The sequence below is a fragment of the Alosa sapidissima genome, chromosome 12 (genome assembly GCF_018492685.1).
Source record: "Alosa sapidissima isolate fAloSap1 chromosome 12, fAloSap1.pri, whole genome shotgun sequence".
NCBI lineage: Eukaryota > Metazoa > Chordata > Actinopteri > Clupeiformes > Clupeidae > Alosa > Alosa sapidissima.
In genome coordinates this window covers 11,291,149-11,310,951 of record NC_055968.1, presented here as the reverse complement: position 1 = coordinate 11,310,951, position 19,803 = coordinate 11,291,149, and the positions used below count along the sequence as shown (strand labels likewise).

Here is a 19,803-nt window from a genome sequence, read left to right as displayed (position 1 = left end):
CAAATTACCCCCCTTGCCATGTCATCTTTTCATCTGTTTAGGAAAGCACTGTCCATCATATTATAGGTATGGATTTCCACCCATGGGCGGATTATGAACTTTTGGGCCCCTGGGCCCAGATGTATTAAGGGCCCCCCACTAATTGTCGTATATGTGTATGTGTGTGTGTGTGGGGGGGGGGGGGGGGGGGGGGGGGGGGGACCCGGTAGGCCCGTGCAGTAATCCATCCCTGTTTCCACCGTCATGACAAGCGGTCATTGGCACAGTGAGAGAGAGAGAGAGAGAGAGAGAGAGAGAGACAGGGTGTCTACAGGTATAAACAAGTGAAATGTAAGACTTTTAAAGACCTTTTAATACCACTTCTAAGTGAAATTTAAGACCAAACTTACGATGGAAAAGTGGAAATATACAGTACTCTTTCCAAGTTCACACACTGATGTCTGTTCAAAATGAACAGTAGGCCTATGGTAAAATGACAATCAGTTTTCAATTATTTGAAGAATCGTTCGTTTAAATGTCGTTACCTCTTAGCCGCCCAACGGGTTGAAGCGGAGCTTTGCTTTACCAACGTTATCGATTGGTTTCAGTTTCTCGTGCACACGTATGCATTAAATGAAGGCTCATACACGCACATAATTGTATGACTATGTTTGATGACACCAAATTATCAAGTATTTCTTCCTGATTGCCGAAACGTTTGTTTTCTTGTTTTCTGTCGGTCTGCGGTTTATTGATCAATTGCTCAGCAAATTAGCAGACGAGTGACAGAACGACCGGGCATAATTAGGCTCCGCGGACCAGCAGTCCTTGTAGTTTGAGAAACGCTGATGTAGGCCTAAGTGGCTATATTGCCGTTAGGCCTACAGTAGGCCTACTTCACGTCATTAAAGACCCATCCAATCTGAATTTAAGACAATTTAATACTTTTAAGGCCTTATTTTTAGGAAACGTGATTTAAGACTTTTTAAGACTTTTTAAAGACCCGCGGCCACCCTGGAGAGAGCACAGACACCTGCCGCTACAGTTACTAGAAAAGGGATTTTATGGGCCCGCCTGGGCAGGTGTTGTGTGTGTGGTGGGGGGTGGAATTTTATGGGGCAGTAAGGCCAAACCCTTGGGGTAAGGTCAAGGAGCTAACAGATGGATGCTGCCGTGTGTGACTGTGGATAAATCTGGATCAAAAGAATAGTGCTTCGGCAGTACTAGATTTAGGAAGTAAGAATTTAACGGCTGTCAAACACATTATATGACTTTACAATATATAATAGTAATAGGCATGTTGTGATTATGCTAAAGGAAGTCAGGTTCAGTGTCTCTCCCAAACTATTTTTGAGTCGTCTGAGTCTGGGGCGTGTGTTTTGGCCTTTTTCTCTGCCCCTACACAGTGACCACAAAATACATATGTTAAATATGCAGAGCAGCCAAATGCTATAATCGTTCCATATACAGACATCTGAACAGACCATTGGGTTTGCAGTAGGCTTGTCTTCTTTCAATCTAAGTTTGTATTTATGTTCAAGAGCGGTTGTGGGTCAACTTGCCCATAAGACACTAGATGTATGTAGGTCCTAGAAAGTCTGCATGCTTGCATCAGCACTTCTCTTACACTTATTAGTGATTAGTGATTGTTTATCAGACGCATAAAGTTTGTTGGTTCTTTTGTCATGTTGTCTGTCCTCATCTTGCATTCAATTCACAACCTTTGGCATGATCAACTTCTGACCTATGATCTGCCAGTGTTAGTTTAATTGCATGTTAAACCTTTTCTCAATAGCACCCCAGCAAGCAGTTTTTATAGTAAAAGTTATTGACAGATTTTGTTTTGTCCTAGCGACTTTAAAAAATTTTTTTTTTTAAGTTTCATCTCTCTACGGAAGGGAGTACGGAAGTAGAGTTCCCCTACACTGCTTGGAAAACACACGGTGTGTGTGTTATAGTGTATATGGAAGCCTCTTTCCATCACTTTACAACAAATCAGCCAATAAGTCAATCTTTACAGATACTAAGTTGAAAATTTGAGTTATTTAGTCAGAATGTTGAGATGCTGGGTCAGAATGTTGAGATAAAAAGTGAGATGCAAATAGGAGATGCAAAGTACCTTACAATTCTGACAATCAACCATCATGCTCACAGACAACACATTACCATGGTTGTGACTTTAAGGACTGAGAAGTGATGGTTATTTTGTATTTATCATTTACTTGTCATGTAATTCAAGATGTTAAATTTGGACATGAATTATTATGAAATTCCCAACGCCTCCACTAGGAATTTAGGGATATCTTTACTTTGGGGTTTACTTAATTAACAAACCAACCAACTTACTAACTGAATGACTCAGGTCAACGGACAAATGACCAAACAGATTATACTGCTGTTTTCGTTAGTAGCCTAGCAACAGCGCTGTCATTTGTGGGACTCCGTGTGCGCATTTCAAGGGGAAGACAGAGCCCTGAATAAATACCATCTTATTGTGTTACTGTTAGGGTATGCAGCTACAAACGCACACACACACACACACACATATATACACACTGCCCTTTTAATCCTGCTTCAGCCTTCCTGATCTCAGTACCGTCACCATCACTCTAACAGCTGTTTGAATAAGAGAGGGGTACGATTACACACACGCATACACATGCACGCACACACACACGCACGCACACACACACACACACACACACACACACACACACACACACACACACACACACACACACAGACACACACACACACACTGACTTCATTATGCACAGAACACACAAGCACACAAACTGATATATTATAAAATACACACTCCAACCTACAGCTGAACTTTAAAACCACACATCCAAGCTAACAACATAAATTAACAACACACACTCTAAGTGGCATTAAAACGATTACAAGCAAACACCCTCATACTCTCACACATAGAAGAACACAAAGTTCTTCTTATGTACCGAAAAGTACTAATACTTTAAAAGGAGCAGCCAGCCCATCAGGGTCAGGTAATATATTATGATAAGGCTCTGAGTCAGTTTCTATACAGACAAGCGGCACTCGCTCCTCTCACTCACTCATAGTTGCTGATGTTTAGAATGGTCTTCTCTTTTCCACCCATCTTTCATGGAATCTGAGTCTACTGCAGTGTGTTTTGTGCTCTCATTGGAGTTCCTCCTCTCTGTCACTGTCCCGGTCACTGTCTCTTCCCTGTCCCCTACGCCAGCGCTGCCCTTACTCTCTGTTCCCCTGTCCCCTCCTCTCTCTCTCTCTCTGTCTCTCTCTCTCTCTCTCTCTCTCTCTCCCTGTCTCTCTCTCCCCACAAGGCACTGCTAATCAGTAAGGCTTCCTCTGGATTATGTGTGACTCTCAGGGGTATATTTGTGTGTGTGTGTGTGTGTGTGTGTGTGTGTGTGGGCAGGGGGCATAGTGAAGCCAGATGAGCATAGTGGGGGTTAAGGTGACCATTTGTTTTCTTGTGTGTGTGTGTGTGTGTGTGTGTCTGGGCAGGGGTCATAGTGAAGCCAGATGAGCATAGTGGGGGTTAAGGTGACCATTTGTTCTCTTGTGTGTGTGTGTGTGCGTGTGTGTGCACTCTCTCACTGTACTTGCATATACACACACACACACCACAACCACATCACAACTAGAGAGAGAGAGACACACACACACAAACATGCACACACAGACGCACACACTCTTCAAAGAGTTCCTTACATTCCTGTCATGGCCCTGAGTTCTTCCTGGATAGAATGGGGTGTGGTCTGTCAACTGGAAAATTACAATGCCCCCCTCACTTCCTCTGCCCTGTGAACAGCACACTGCTGGGCTCCAGGTGGCGCTATTCTACTCCCCATCTCATCAATACTGCTTCATAGCGTCACTGTCTGATAATATCAGGCCAGTCATGTCCTCCAAAATGACCACCCATCTGAGCATTTTATTACTCATGCCTCACAACCACATACAAGTGCAAACTGAAATTAAATTAAACAGACTGTTGCACCTGATGTGTGTGTGTCACACACTCATCTTCTGGAATGCAGTTTTAAAAAGTAAGAAGGTCTGACATTAACCATGATAGCCTAAATAGCACGTGATTGTCAGGAGATGATCGCTGAACGTCACAAAACATTTTATGGGCTTAAAATCGCATATGATCGCTGACTGTGCCTTTAAAACACTTTTAACCATAAGTATGTTTGATCATTTTAAGTAATGTTGAACCTAGAAAAACATTATATGAATGCCTACATACATTTGTTTTAAGAGAGAAAAGAAACAAGACCTTTACAATATTGTTCCCCCCAAAATAACCTTTGGACAAACTGAGTATATTATAGTATGTAGTATAGTATAGTATAGTATAGTATAGTATAGTATAGTATAGTGTAGTGTAGCGTAGTATAGTATAGTATAGTATAGTGTAGTGTAGCGTAGTGTAGCATTTTTAGTATAGTATAGTATAGCAGTCTAAAAAAGCAGCTGCTATCAAGGGTCTTTACATTTTGTGATTTAGACCGTGATATCAAGTAAACATATGCATATGCACACATACATACAGGAGTGCACAGTCTTGTCATTCACTCCATCTACAGTGTCCAAGATATTATCACGACATGATACACACACACACACACACACACACACACACACACACACACACACACACACACACACACACACACACACACAAACACAGCGCAAATTCAAATGCATAAAACACATGTATTGCCCAGTCCTTCGTGCGATCCTGAAACTATTGCTGTCTGACAGAAGCATTAGCGGCTCAGATTTGATCCAAAATAAGAGTCTCATATTCAAACTTAATCACCTCATCTACACACGCATAAATATACATGCACGCATCTCTCTCTCTCTCTCTCTCTCTCTCTCTCTCACACACACACACACACACACACACACACACACGCAAACACACACAAACGACTTGCCGCTGAGGGTGGCAATGATGTGTGGATATGAGACTCTCATTTTGGTCCGACCCTGAGCTGCTAATGCTGCTGTCATAGTGTAATATAAGAGTAACTCTCTCACACACACACACACACACACACACACACACACACACACACAAACACGTACGCACGCAAATGTATGACGTGTGTTTTAGTCCTGCTTGGGTTGGAGATGTCTGCTCGGTTTCAGTTTTTGAAGTTTATAAATATTTTTCTTTTCTTTGTCTTATTTGGCTGAGATGAGAAAACGTATGTCTTCAGAGCTGTTGTGTTCTTTCCCTCTCTCTCTCTCCTTCTTTGTAGATACTGAGCAACTGTTTGAAAATCATCAAACAACAAGTCTACCAGATTTCGAAGAAAAAGCAGCAGACTCCGTTGCTTCGACTGCAACTCTACCAATAACTGCGAGCCTCTTTAAGGAATGATTTCTCTGCAAGTCTGAAGACTTAATTTTAATCACTTTAGTGCTAATCCTTTCAACTGTCTGCCAGTAATTTATAAGCCAACAAAAGGACAATGCAATGTTTGATTTGTAAAGAATAAAGTAATTTCTTTGAACTTAATTTTGTACTTTGTACTTTGGACTTGTGTGTGTGTGAGCATCATTCTCTTATGGGTATTGAAAAAAAAAACAGAGGGCAGTAACTTCAAACATCAAAAGTGTCTTATTCTTATTCTGTCTGATTAAGGTGAGATATGTAGTTCGTTTGTTCAATATGTAGTTGCATTTCATATTATTTATACACTTTTAATGCACACCAAGGATGTATAATACAAAGCAAGATAGATGGTATGTTGAGAGTAAAGTGAGATTAGTGGTATGTTGAAAATATTTCTGTGTAAAAATGGTCAGTTCGCTTTAAAATGTAAACAAATTGACAAGCAACAACAAGGCAATAGCCACAAACCTTTGGCTCAACATACATTTCTATCTTGTTTTGTAGTATACACCTCAGTTCTTTGTCTCAGGTATTTTCCAATGTATTTATTATTATTATTATTATTATTATTTAAACTATTAGTAAAGAAGAAATATAAATAATGTAAACACATCTGTCTATACTGTTAATACTGCACATACACTTTGTTACTACTCTCTTATAAGGTTCCTCATAATACAATGCAAATATCTGTACATATACATACTGTAGATATCTGTCTATAATTATTGTCCATACTGCTTATCATATTTATTCTGCTCTTATAATGTCATTGTTAATACACTGCACATATCCATACTGTGAACCATGCCACTTGTTTAACTGTCTATACTGTTCACACTGCTCTACCTGTCTATACTGTTCACACTGCACTACCTGTCTATACTGTTCACACTGCTCTACCTGTCTATACTGTTCACACTCCTCTACCTGTCTATACTGTTAAAACTATATGTCATATACTGTTTACACTGCTCTACCTGTCTATACTGTTCAAACTATATGTCATATACTGTTTACACTGCACTACCTGTCTATACTGTTCATACTGCACTACCTGTCTATACTGTTTACACTGCTCTACCTGTCTGTACTGTTCAAACTATATGTCATATACTGTTTACACTGCACTACCTGTCTATACTGTTTACACTGCACTACCTGTCTATACTGTTCACACTGCTCTACCTGTCTATACTGTTCAAACTATATGTCATATACTGTTTACACTGCACTACCTGTCTATACTGTTCATACTGCACTACCTGTCTATACTGTTCACACTGCTCTACCGGTCTATACTGTTTACACTGCACTACCTGTCTATACTGTTCACACTGCACTACCTGTCTATACTGTTTACACTGCTCTACCTGTCTGTACTGTTCAAACTATATGTCATATACTGTTTACACTGCACTACCTGTCTAAACTGTTCACACTGCACTACCTGTCTATACTGTTCAAACTATATGTCATATACTGTTTACACTGCACTACCTGTCTAAACTGTTCACACTGCACTACCTGTCTATACTGTTCAAACTATATGTCATATACTGTTTACACTGCACTACCTGTCTATACTGTTCATACTGCACTACCTGTCTACTGTCTACATGCCTCTTTTGGTTAAACGCTAACTGCATTTCGTTGTCTCTGTACTTGTACTCTGCACAATGACAATAAAGTTGAATCTAATTTAATCTAATCTGAAATGTCCACTATGTGACCCAGAGGGACTAGATATGTGAACACAAACGTCTAAGTTATTTTCCCTTGGTATCACCCAGGACCGACCCTGCTAGCCCCCTAGTACCAAGCCCAAGTTCAGACCTGATGCTCCAGGTAGTTTCATGGAGGCAGGAAGACACAGAGCTTAAAGCAGAGAACATGTACGCGTCTGAAGTGATCAGAACAGATATAACCTGTTAGAATTATTTTCATTTTGAATCTTAAACAGCCTGCCCCACGTCTGAATTCGGGAGAGAGAGGTAGAGGGCCAGGGCAGTCGGGTCTGGAGAACCCCTGCTGTGTCGGGTTGGGAGGACCTTGTCGGCCCGCTGGGGGCCCGGGAAGGCAGGGCAGCGCAGTGTGTCCCCTCTGGCTTGCCGTCATCCTCTGCTGTGGCCTCGGGGCTCTGCACGAACAGCGGCTCGGAGGGGTGCACGTCGGGCACCTGCCATATCCACGCCTCTTTGGACTTGACATACAGCTTGCAGATCTGCAGGAGCACAAACATTGGTTATGCATGACGGCACAGCATAACAGACACGGGAGCCCTCTCCAGAACCCCTGAGGTGTCGCACTGCTCACCCTGTTTGGGATGAAGTGGCCAAGCCCGTGGGCGTACGTGTAGTCTCTCCCTCCATATGCGCTGTAGTTGATCAGGGGGAACTCGAAGGATGTAGGAACAAGAAGGGAAAAGAGACCCATCACTGCCCTCAGCAATTACGGCTTGCATTTGAACAAATGCAGTTGCAATTTGAGACATGCTTATTTATGGTAGGGCCTACTGCAAAAAAGGGTTGAGAACCCCTTTATTGAAACACTTGAGATATTCTGAAGTGCTGCATTGATAGGACTTTAATGTGATCATATGCATGACAGGAGCAACTGATCCCAATCGCATATATCACCACATGAAAGGTGGTCAGTGTATTTTGTATTCACCCTGGCAAGCTGCAGAGAAAAGGACCTCTTCTAGCCAAAAGGTTCCATCGCTGCGCATAACAGCTGGCGGTGGTAGACTAGATTCTTCTCCTGCTCCTCCTGAATACATTCAATTCAACTGAATTCATTCAATTTGCCGTCAACATTCAATTAAAATTAAAATAAACAAAGATATTATTTAAAGCAGCATGTGCTAAACAAAGATATGTTTTGTCCACAGGCCTGGCCCCGTATTAAGAATTGAACAGTTATCTTTGCTTTTAATGATGAGATACCTGGATGCCTGCAATATGTTAACATCATGAGAATTTTGCAATAAACATTGCACAGGGCAATAAACCTGATGTTATGAAGGTATTGGGAGTAGTGATATTATGGTATAAGTGGGATATCCAACATACAGAACAAACATAACAGGCAGTCGAATACATAACAAACATTAGAGTCGTTAAGAAAGTCGTTTACACTACTGACCACTACACTAAATTACTGGTACAAAAACAAATTATGTAAGATAGCACACACCAGGAGATGATGTTTTCACAAGGGTCTGGGTAAGCTGCAGTGCCTAACTCTGTGATGACAACCCGCCGTTGTTCGGTTACAGCTCGCACAGAAGCATCAGTTGTGACAAACCTGCAGAGACATGCTTGATAAGCTTGCATTACATACAGCACCACAAAGTACAGACCAGGTGTTAGCTGTATAGTGGACTGTGATGTAGCAGTTAGCTGTAGTGGGCGTACTGTGATCAACCCCAAATGTTAATACCTCGCTATAGGCTACCTTAGAATAATAAGGTTCTATCTGACATTTTTGTCAAAATGGAGTTATTTACATATTTTTATTCTTTGAAAGTTCAGATGAGGTGTTTCTTAAAGTTGTGTACATATTTGGACTTTATATCAAAAATAACTTGTTCCATTTACCATGGAATTCTAAAACTTTGAAGCTCAATATTAGCCTAGAAATCTAGACGCGCCCCTAGCGGCAAATTACATTTGCTGCCAGGGCTAGTCTAGCAACGCTCCGTTGGCTTGTGAGCTCCAGAAATCAAAACTTAATCAGGCATTGAAATCGTGTAGAGTCGTTTGGTGGGCTTAACATAATGATTGATGGCAGAGTTGCAACGGTTTGGCTTGAATTCCCTGCTACTTGAAAACAAATATCCTATTGGGTGCAGATGGAATTTGAAAGACAACTGATTATCCTGCCCCTCGGACTGAGCACTGCGAACGGTGAGTGCCCAGACCCTACATTTTAATGTGGGTCTGGCTCGCCAGGCTAGCTCAATATCTCAGAACTACTCAAAACGCAGATAGAACCTTATTATTCTAAGGTAGCGACCTATCATTTCCTATTTTAAGTGGGTATACTAGTCCTGTGTAACACGTAGACTACACCACTGGTACAGACCAAGAAAACAGCAATGTTTGTGACGACAGTGCGGCCTAGTGTTTGGGAAATGATTCATTTGACCCCTGAGGCGTATGAATCTTTCACCATAAAGTCATGAAATCCCAAACTAACTGGGTCTCTGAGTGGGTGGGCTCAGGATCCATCAGCAGGTTTGATAAACAACTTATTTTCTGCTCCTCAGATAACAGAAAGTGCCACACAGGGTAGAAAAACATGCAATTGATCACCTTCTGCTGCTTTGTGCTCTGAATGAAGTCCCCGACAGCTCTACAAGAGACTCTCTCAAATGAGAAGCGGCGGACAAAACAATCAGCATGGCTGTCAGCATTTTTTTTTGTGTGCCTTTTATTGCATAGTAATATTCATTCAGTTTAAATAAATCAGACAGGAAGATATGCACTAAAAACATTACATATGATCTATATCTGGAGGTTAAACAGGTACATTTAAAAACACAGATGTAAATCCAAGAAGGAAATGTGTAAGTCACTACTGTGCAATTTGGAGGTTTACACTTTCAAGCTAGGTAAATAAAACTGGATGTCAGACAGACCATGCCTTCTATAGTGGTTTAAACCCAACAAGACCATGCCTTCTGCAGTGGGTTAAACCCAACAAGAACAAAAGCTATATCCCAAAATCATACCAGTCTACTTCAGATTTTACGGTCTAAATCCCAATGTTGAGAGAATAAGATATTATAATTTCAGCCAGATGAACAACAAGCTTACAGTAAAAGATTATGCAAAATAGTGCAATCGTTTCCCTTCAGTCCCATTTGTCTATATAATAGTAATCGTTTTGGAACAATATTACTCGTGCACTGTGCAGACTACAGAGCGAAGCATGATGACAGAGAACAGATGAAAACAGAGAACAGACAGACTTAAGGTTATGCCAACAGACAGAGTCTCAATGAAACACCAGAAATAATAAATTAGCTTTCATACTTTGTACCAAATGCAAACACCATATACATGTATGACAAACGTTATGGCTGCAGAGCACCAGTACTGAACGAGGGGTCAGTCATATGTTACAATACTGGCTGAGAGTTTGAGACTCACAGAGACGAACAGAAACTGATACACAGACACACCACGAGAAAAGAAAAGGCGAAGACTGGATATCGAGCCGTTGTCCTGCATTGTTGATAGAAAAGTAAGAAAGGCCAGCACACATATTCTGGACACATATTCTGTGAACAACTGTAAACAATGCATCACAAATAAATAACCATGTTGACTTCAAAAACAACGGAAACATACACAAACACAGGCAAAAACACACGCTAAAACAAAACTGATCAGATGAACACGGAGTAAAGAACTTCAATTGAAAGATCTAACAGAGCATTCAGCCATGACGTAATTAGTAAATATAAAGCTTAAAAACCAGACAATCATTAGCGAATACTGAACGTCTTGGTCTTCTTCATGCTGATGAGCATTGGTGGCTTGATCTTTGGTTTGTCTGCAAACAGCTGAGCTTCACTTTCGGTTGTGGGGAACCGGCGCGCATAGATGTCTGGATACTCCTTCTGGAACTGAGAAGGCAGCAACATGTAAGGCCCACTCTACTGTTGTCACTCACACCCATCTGCTATTACTTATTGTTACACTGACATTTTGTACCATAGCTAATGAGTCAGTATCATGTATGTTCACTGAAACAAAGTTATAAACTCTAATCCACTCATCAGACAGAATAAAGAGTGAATGACAATTCTATTATAGAAATGTGGATAGAATGCCAAGAAACCTCCAAAAGGCCTCACCAGGAGTTTGCAGTTAGTGGACCAACAATGGCCAGTCAAGCCAATGGCTTGCCATCAAGGATATAGCCCTGACACTCATTTTGGACAATACAAAAACATTTTCTATACATACACACACACAACTTATTTCCAAATGGTTATTTAGAGAGAGATAGATAGATAGATAGATAGATAGATAGATGAGATGGAGAGAAAAAAGGGACAGAGATAGAGACGAGATGAGAAAGATGAGAGATAGACAGAGAGAGAGAGAGAGAGACAGAGAGAGAGAGATGTGAAGTGCTGTACCAATTTGAGCTTCTTCTTCTTCTCCTTGACGCTCATGGCTTTGTCCTTGATGAGACTCTCGAGCAGGTCAGCAATGGCCGCCTGGGATACAGACAGCTTCTGCTCCTCAAACTCCTGTGTGCTGATCAGCCTGCAGAAGGAGAAGGCCGGCATGGGCGGCCCTGTGCCTGGACACATGATCTGAGGAACATGGGGAGGAAGGGGAGAATACGACATGTGAACAAGACACTGGGGAGGAATAAAAACACTGAGATGAACTTTATGTTTACCTACCCGGTCATTACTGTGCTGAGGCTGGATTGAAAACAAGGTATGAAAAAAGGGGTGGATGTACTGCAACTTATATGCAAGTTATATGTTATATGCAACAAGCATTATATTCAATGGCATTATTTTCAACATTTATTTATGCAATAAATTTACCGGTAGATATTTTACACATTACATTTAGCATATTACTCATCAAAGGAACACGATGGAAGAATAGATATCTTTGCTCAATATATTCAATGCCATTTAGCGCTATGACAGTACCCAGTTAGTCAAAAACCTACTAATCCTACCCGATCAACAATGTTACACACTGTAATATCAGCCGTTCCAGTGACACGTTGGCAATGTCAGAGACTTTGACATTCTCCATATTAGAAGTCAGTGTAGGATCAGAATGAGTCTGAAGCAGTCACTTTAAGATGGTTTGAAACATGAGGCAGAATAATCAACCATCTAAATGTTTGCAGTGAGAGTGTGCAGGGCTACCTGAACTTTCTTGAGGTAGGCGATGTGGTCCTGGGCAGCATTCTGAAGGTAGAGGGGGACCTGCAGGATCTGCTGGTGGTGGTCGATTAGGAAGGAGAGCAGCCGGCTGGCCAGGAGCTCGTCCAGATCCTCAACCTCCTGGCAGCTCAGAACACACTGGGAGAAGGTGTGGACCATCTGCAAAGCACAACAGCACAGGAAACACTTACATCACTTCCTGTGCACAGCACAGCATGGCCCCACAGTTTATGTGGGTAAAGGCAAAGGGTGTGTGAGTGTGGGTGGGTTCAGGAGTGTCCTTTACTGTGTTGACAGCTGCAGAGGTTGAGGTGAAGTGTTTGTTCCAAAAGCTACTTATTTTCCTTTCAATTTTATTTTTAAATGAACCGTATGTAGGATTTTGGGCAAAACTGGTACTACAAATCACTTTCAAAATACTGTAGAGCGGTGTACACCGCAGATGTGGTAACTAGAGCAGAGCTGGCAACCCAGATGCCGAAACACTACTGACTTTGTGATTACTAGATAGGTGGAGGGTGGGCAGCGGCGGATCAGGCTAAAACACAAATATGTAAACATCAACATCAGTTGAGGGCTGCAACTTCACTTTTTTAAATTACGATATCCTGGCCGGACTACTGTTGTCAGTGATATAAGTATTTGAAATTAGCATGATTTCCTAATGTCTAGTGACAAATCAGGGCCATTTTATGATTAATTGAATTACATTTCTTACATACGGTTCCTTTAAAGCCTCTCTTCAGGAGGATCCAGCCTTTCTCAAATAAAAGCTCAGACTCAAGTCCTGCCAAATGCATCTGCTTCAGTCAATCTCACGTTCAATACTTCAGGTTCTCAAGTTCAATAGTTTCTAATTAGCTACTCTCACACACCTTTGACACATCAGGAGAGGAATGCTGAGGTAACAGAGTTTAGATTTTGGTATTGCCTTGAGGACAAAGCCAGGCATGACAGTTTTGCCTTGTTATGTTCACCTTTCCAAGGAAACACATGTGAGAGAGAGAGAAATGTACGTAGATGTGAATGTAAGTGTAGTCAGATTTTTTTTATTCTACAGTATATATTATACACTATTGCTGAAGCTATTACTGCCCTCTGTTTTTTATTTTTCCTCCCTTTTATTGTTTATTTCATTATTTCTTTTATCTTTATTAAAATAATATTTTAATATTCATGTCAATAAAGCACCATTTGATTTGATTTGAAAGAGACAGTGAAAACAGCTGTAGAGAGTCGGAGTGTGTGTGTGTGTGTGTGTGTGTGTGTGTGTGTGTGTGAGAGAGTGAGTGAGTGAGTGAGTGAGTGAGTGAGTGAGTGAGTGAGTGAGTGAGTGAGTGAGTGAGTGAGTGAGTGGGGTGTCTCACCAGCGTGCGGGTGCCGATGGCATGGTGCAGGCGCGGCATGTCTACGTTCTGGCTCATGCGGGACACCATGCGCATGAGCAGCTGCAGCTTGCGCCGGCTGGAGGGGGGCAGCAGCAACGAGCACAGCTGCAGGGCCTCGATGGCCACACGCTCCAGCTGGGGCTGCAGCAGGGCTACACACACACACACACACACACACACACACACACACACACAGACATACTCAGAGGGAGTGCACCAAAACACAAACCTGTGGATAGAACATGGATAACTGCCTCCTACCAAACACACACACACACACAATCAACACAAATGAGGCCTACTACTGAGAACAGCACACACACTTCTTGCTCAAATACTGCTCTGGTGTCAAAACAGCACACCTACAGGAAAGATGTCAAACTACCGCTACACACATTCAACCAACTCTCGGTTAGCGGTCAGCTGTTACCCAGACGCTCCAACATTGCTACAACACATACGTAACCGCTGCTACATACACATCCACAACACTCTCACAACTACACAAAAAGGTGACGGCTGACAACTACACTAAACACACACACACACACACACTCCCTGCTGTTACAACAGACACTATTCGAGTTCCACACACACACCTCTGGTGCTCTGATACAAATACTAGAGTTAGTCATTTGCATGTAAGGCCACTATCCATGAAGCATCTCAAGCGTGGAGCTCCAGCGATTATAAAGGAGGAGGTCGTCCTCCAGTCAGAGTATAATGGCTGCTTTTCAGCACTACTGCCACAAGATGCTTCATACAGAGTATTCAGCACACACTGCAATGACTACTATGGACGATGATGCAGCAAGTGAGAACATTTAGGCATGATGTCTAAATGTACAAATGAGTAGACAGGTCCATGTGAACAATGTTTTTTAAGTCGTTTTAAAAACTGATTACGTCTTTTACCCATAAACGTCTTGAATGGACTAAATACTTGAATCAAGTAAAAGCCAAGCTTATTTCTATTTTTTTTTTTTTTTAAATAATGTTCTCATGTGTATGACAGCTATTAGTTGGATAACAGGAGGACACACTTTGTGTTAATAAAGATTAAAGACACCATGTTAGTGTGTGAGATATGGTAGTTACAACTGGGGACTTCAACAGATGTTAGACATGCGCATGCACATATATGCAACACAGCAGGCACACAAATGCACTCACTTACACATACATGGCCACTGACTCTAGCACAAACACATGGTCTTACTTTGGTCAGGACCCAGACGGCGGGTGTGAGTGGACACAGAGGACACACTAGCAGCAGTAGAGGCAGAAACAGCAGTGGCAGCAGCAGCAGCACTCGTAGCTCCGGCAGCGGACCGGAACAGGTCCACCGAGCTCCGACAGCGCCGGTTCAGACAGTAACCGGGACGCACGTCCACACTGCTGCCCCCCAGCGCCACAGGCCTGGCAGGCCCAGGCCCTCTCAGGTCCACGGTGGAGGTGAAGTCCGGCCTCATGGTGATCTCCGCCACCGGTGCGTTGATGCTGAAGCAGCTGGCCAACATCTCTCGGTGCTCGACGATGTCGATCAGGTTCCCCACACTCCTGGGCCGGGCTGGCCTCGAGAGAGGAGCCGTGGTGACCGAGGGGTGATCGCTCACGGACGAGCACCTACTGCTACTGCTGCTGCTGCTGCGAGCGCTCTGGAGGCTGGACAGCTCAGAGTCTGTGTCCGTGATCGCAGGGCTGCTGTCGCTGCAGGAGAGACTGGTCATGGAGGCGGACACATTGTGGTCAACCCTGAAGAGGTCTAGGGGAGCATCAGTAGCACAGCTGTGGCCCAAACGGGTAAACCTGCTGGTAGTGGACAACAGGCTCTCCTCCGACCTAAAGAGACTACGTTGTGAGCGCCTCTGCCCTTGTGCGCTGCTGATCCCTCCTGCCACCACTCCGGCTGTCGTGTCCAGAGAGAAACTCTGAGGCCTGCGTTTGGGGCCCGCAGCGGCAGGGAGGTCCAGGCAGCTCCCGCCGAGCAGCTGCCCACCACTGGCCCTGCGAGCCGCCTGGACCTTCCCCGCACACGCCCCCCTCAGGGGAGCCGTCCTGAGCTCCACTTTAGAGCTGAACACCTCCTTCATGGGGGACTCCTCCTCCTCCTCCTCTGGGGCGTCCCGGCGGATGAGGCTGAGCAGTAGGCACTCTGTGGACTTGAAGAAGTTGACGCCATTCAGGTGGGGTGTTTTGGAAGGCGGGGGGCAGAGAGGCGCCTCTGGGTTTTTACGCTTGCCTCTGTGCGCTTTGGGACCAGAAATGTAGCCGCACAGAACTAGCACAGATTGGACCGGACACAAAGAAGAAAACACAAACACAACACATACAAAACACACACACACAGGCAGCAGGCCAAAGGATAGGGGAGACATGTGTAGGACACAACATGGATTAGCGACAGGAAAACAGTGCATACAACACACACACACACACACACACAGACACACACACGTTAGCAATACAACCTCAGGTTACAGGTCAGTAGTAACATCAGTCGGTGAGTAAGAACCCATATTTAAAAAAGGAAACCAGTGAAACAATTAGCTGGAATTCAAATGAGATAAATTACATGAAGAGAAGTTTACTCTCAACCTCTGACAGAGGACCTTTTGTTACAGGACTTCTTGATTTGTTTGATGGAGAAAAAAACTAAATCAATTCTCACAAATGAATCAATTCTCCCATGCATTAATGATTTGCAAAAGCAACCGTACAAGTACATACCCAACACATTGACAAACAAGTCATAGTACTGAAATGTGAGGAGAGGTTCTGGCAGACTGCAGAAGTAGTCAGAGACGGTTTTAAACACATCCCTCTCAAAACCTGGGTAAGATGGCTGGCTGGAATCATACTTGGGCCCTTTCCAGAGAAAACAAAAAGAAAACAAGTTTTATATGGACACTCAATTATTCTATACATCTTTCTTGCGGTCTATAGAATGAAGGCTTTGAGAACACTGGATAGTTATAGAAAATCTGAATGACAAAATAGAACAGCCATTTTAAAGTCATATTTGACGGAGCTGTATATGCAATATTGCATTAACTTTGTGCTACACTACTACAGCTGCATAAGGATGAATTTCAGTGTTCATACTCACAGTTTGCCAAGCACTTCATGGCTGACAGAACCCAGTGTGGGAGGTCATCTGTCAGAATAGCAAAAAGGCCAACGTGAGACACACGCAACAGAATGGATGGCTTAGTTTGTACCGCAAGACACAAGAACCTGACGCATGTGAAGCATGCTGCACGTCAGCGACACCCCCCCACCTGTCTTATCTTCCAGAGTAACGACTCCATGCTTGTTCACATGGGTCATGTTGTAAACAATATTCTCCGAGTTTACTTGGGTCGGATCCAAGACCCCTTCAAGTGAGGCCAGTCCCAAAATTTTCTGTAAACTGAGAGAAGAAACAGGCCTATTTCAGCACATAATCAATGCACACATTTGTGACTATTTAGCCAACAAGTGTAAAGTGATCCGGCTGTAACTGAAACTACATACTGTGTTAAAGTTATGTTTCTCCAAACTTCCTGAGTGTCCTCGGCAGTCACCTCTCTGCGATGAACAGTCTCCTGAAGCAACGATTCTGAGGATGGCTCGAGGTTTTCTGGATCAATATTCTCCTAATATATATATATATATATATATATATAATATATATATATATATATATATAAAATAATTGAATTACGATGTGAATGGGATTAAAAACAACTTGGAATGTCATATACTAGTATTCACAGAGCATTAATACCACCAGATAAGGAAATACTAAAGTGTTTTGCTTAACAAAGAAAAAAGTGCTGCAATTGTGGATTAGAACATGTATTGCATCGATTTACAGACACATGTGTCTTACCAGAGTTTCCTTGTCAAATTTTTTTGAATGCCTGAATTTGAAAAAGACTTCTTTTTCCTTCAGTGAGCCAGACTTCTTTCTCAAGGTTGGTGGGTAATTTGGGATTGGCTTCAAAGGAGACGTTGAAGGAAATCTAAGAATGCACAACACAAGCCATTTAAGAGCTTCTTTGGTGATACTGGCTCTCCTCTTGTTAAATAGTCAAAAACTATGCTAAATATCTGAGACCCAATGTTTACTTAAGTCTAGCAACTGAGTCACCAAGTATGTGTGCAAGAATGTTATTTGCTTTGGCCAATACCTGTACAGTTGAGCATTGTCTTCAAAATCCTCAGTGCCCCATCTAGTTTTTACATCCTCGATGACGTGGTTCTTGAGAAACTTTTTCAGCAACTGCACTGTTTGTTGCCTGGTGACCTCGGGTCCGAAATTGTTATTATTCCTCAGGAGTTCATGCAACCAGTCCACCGCTGCACCCGCGGTGAAACAGTTCCCGTAAACCCTGAAGTGCTGTCGATGTTTCCGTAGAGGCATGCCCGCACGGAAGAGCTTGGTCACTTCATTCCACTAGAAAACAAATGCAGTTTTAGGTTTTATTGTTTAACAGTTCACATAACGTTGTCGACAACTCGCGGGGTACGAATTCTGTAGCATGTAGTTAACGTTAGAGACAACGAATGAATAACAAGTAGTACCACTTTATGAACATTATGCATACTTAAACATTGAACCTGAAGAAAACCTACTATAGCTTGTTTCTTCCTGATGACTTGCAACTTATTTATTCATTGACCTTAGCTAGCACTGCAATTAGCCATGCATCTAAATTAGCTGTTGTAAATTCTACAACTGACGTTAGCTTCTAGCTATTATACTCTGTATGCTAACGTGTTATTTGGCTAAAGTTTCGCAAAGTTTCTTACCAATTTGGTGGCTCTATATGGACCAGGTGTTATGACGTGGTTATTCATATCGTCATCCATGTCGATGTGTATGGAATCTAAATTAATTTCTACTGTCCGCCGTATTCATACTTTTGTTGTCTTCCAGTACCACGCCAACTGGGTGTCTACAGTACACTCTCAACAAACGTCTGAGTTGAGATTACACCGTTTAAAATTACGAGCCTGGTTGCCGAGACATTCGATTGGTCGGCACTCTTGTCACGTGTCAGGAGCTGTAAACAAGGAAAATGCTGATGTTGTTCTGTGTCAATGTGAAACTCGATAAAAAAAAAAAAAAGATAAAAAGATTGCTTAAATTTTCTTGCTTAAAACATTCTTTATGGCAAACAAAACATTTTAGCATTTTAGCTTTGTTGTGAAGACTATCATACGGCTATGGACTCTATGATCGGTCACTGCCACCTTGTGACCGTGCAACACTGTAGCCTAGGCCTAGGCATACTACTGAGGGCTATTCAGTCTTGTAGCCTACACTTAAACGTGTGTGCAGACTGCAACTACTTTAAGATACACTACAAGTAACGACAAACCAACTAGCCTATAACTACTAATGAGTCATTTTGTCAAAGTTTCTACTAAAGTTTCTATTCTATTCTATTTTAATATTTATTTATTGTAAAACATCATCGCTACGAAACAGATTAAGTAGCCTATGTTTAGACTAAAGGATGCATTTCAAATAGGTGTGAAGGATGGATCCTCCATGCTGACTTGAGGCCGCCAATCAAACTGCCCTGAAATGCAGCTATGCTGTCATTAATGCCATTATGGCGGCAGCTCTGATTCTGGATCAGATTAAAGTCCCAACCTTCTGGCATCAAGGGTCAAATGTATTTTGATATTCACTCTCTTTTATTGTAATTTTATTTTTAAAATAGTATAGGCTAGCCTATTGTAAATGTAATTTTGTAATTGTAATTTATTTATTTATTTCAAGACAGAGACAGCGCACAATAAGACATTAACCACAACAAGAGAATATGCATTGTGCCAGGTTTTAGCAGATTGCTATTCCACCTGTAGTCCCTGGGCAGGTTGATGAAATAGTACATTAAAAATTAGTATAAGTGAAGAAAGTTATTAAGTTAGATAAAAGCACAGGTCAAAGAGGCAATATATAAAACAAATAAATAGAAAACATGAAAGCATATTCGACAGGACAGACTGCCCCCATTACGCTTGCGCGCGCGCACACACACACACACACACACACACAATTCATAAATGTGTACTCTTGTCTT

General features: G+C 42.3%; 3 protein-coding genes across 7 annotated transcripts in view; all 3 read right to left on the bottom strand.

Annotated features, from left to right (window-relative positions):
* Positions 1-3,139, bottom strand: part of LOC121677830 (myosin light chain kinase 3-like) — a 42,891-nt gene extending 39,752 nt beyond the window's left edge. The window contains exon 1 of the mRNA XM_042056874.1: positions 3,060-3,139. Within this exon, the coding sequence (XP_041912808.1) occupies positions 3,060-3,103 (44 nt within the window). The 5' untranslated portion in view covers positions 3,104-3,139. The remainder of the gene's footprint in view (positions 1-3,059) is intronic.
* A 3,137-nt stretch (positions 3,140-6,276) lies between these two features.
* LOC121678193 (beta,beta-carotene 15,15'-dioxygenase-like) lies at positions 6,277-7,905 on the bottom strand. 3 transcript variants are annotated; one of them, XR_006021184.1, is made up of 3 exons: positions 7,718-7,905; positions 6,979-7,625; positions 6,277-6,901 (listed from the first exon to the last, which is right to left on the bottom strand). XR_006021184.1 is itself a non-coding variant. In XM_042057491.1 (2 exons), the coding sequence occupies exons 1-2, from the start codon at positions 7,835-7,837 to the stop codon at positions 7,314-7,316; spliced, it is 432 nt and encodes a 143-aa protein (XP_041913425.1). In that variant the 5' UTR covers positions 7,838-7,905; the 3' UTR covers positions 6,277-7,313. The 3 variants fall into 3 exon arrangements, 1 of the variants encoding a protein (XP_041913425.1); XR_006021185.1 differs by having other exon boundaries at positions 6,304-6,331; positions 6,382-7,625; XM_042057491.1 differs by having other exon boundaries at positions 6,277-7,625.
* Positions 7,906-9,821: 1,916 nt separating this feature from the next.
* On the bottom strand, positions 9,822-18,713 carry depdc1a (DEP domain containing 1a). Of its 3 annotated transcripts, none has more exons than XM_042057550.1 (12): positions 18,521-18,713; positions 17,899-18,164; positions 17,598-17,730; positions 17,240-17,361; positions 17,005-17,135; positions 16,833-16,880; positions 16,454-16,591; positions 14,943-16,004; positions 13,703-13,875; positions 12,318-12,494; positions 11,559-11,738; positions 9,822-11,039 (listed from the first exon to the last, which is right to left on the bottom strand). In XM_042057550.1, the coding sequence occupies exons 1-12, from the start codon at positions 18,578-18,580 to the stop codon at positions 10,899-10,901; spliced, it is 2,631 nt and encodes an 876-aa protein (XP_041913484.1). In that variant the 5' UTR covers positions 18,581-18,713; the 3' UTR covers positions 9,822-10,898. The 3 variants fall into 3 exon arrangements, with proteins under 3 accessions (XP_041913484.1, XP_041913485.1, XP_041913486.1); XM_042057551.1 differs by having other exon boundaries at positions 14,943-15,974; XM_042057552.1 differs by lacking the exon at positions 14,943-16,004.
* Positions 18,714-19,803: the final 1,090 nt, after the last annotated feature.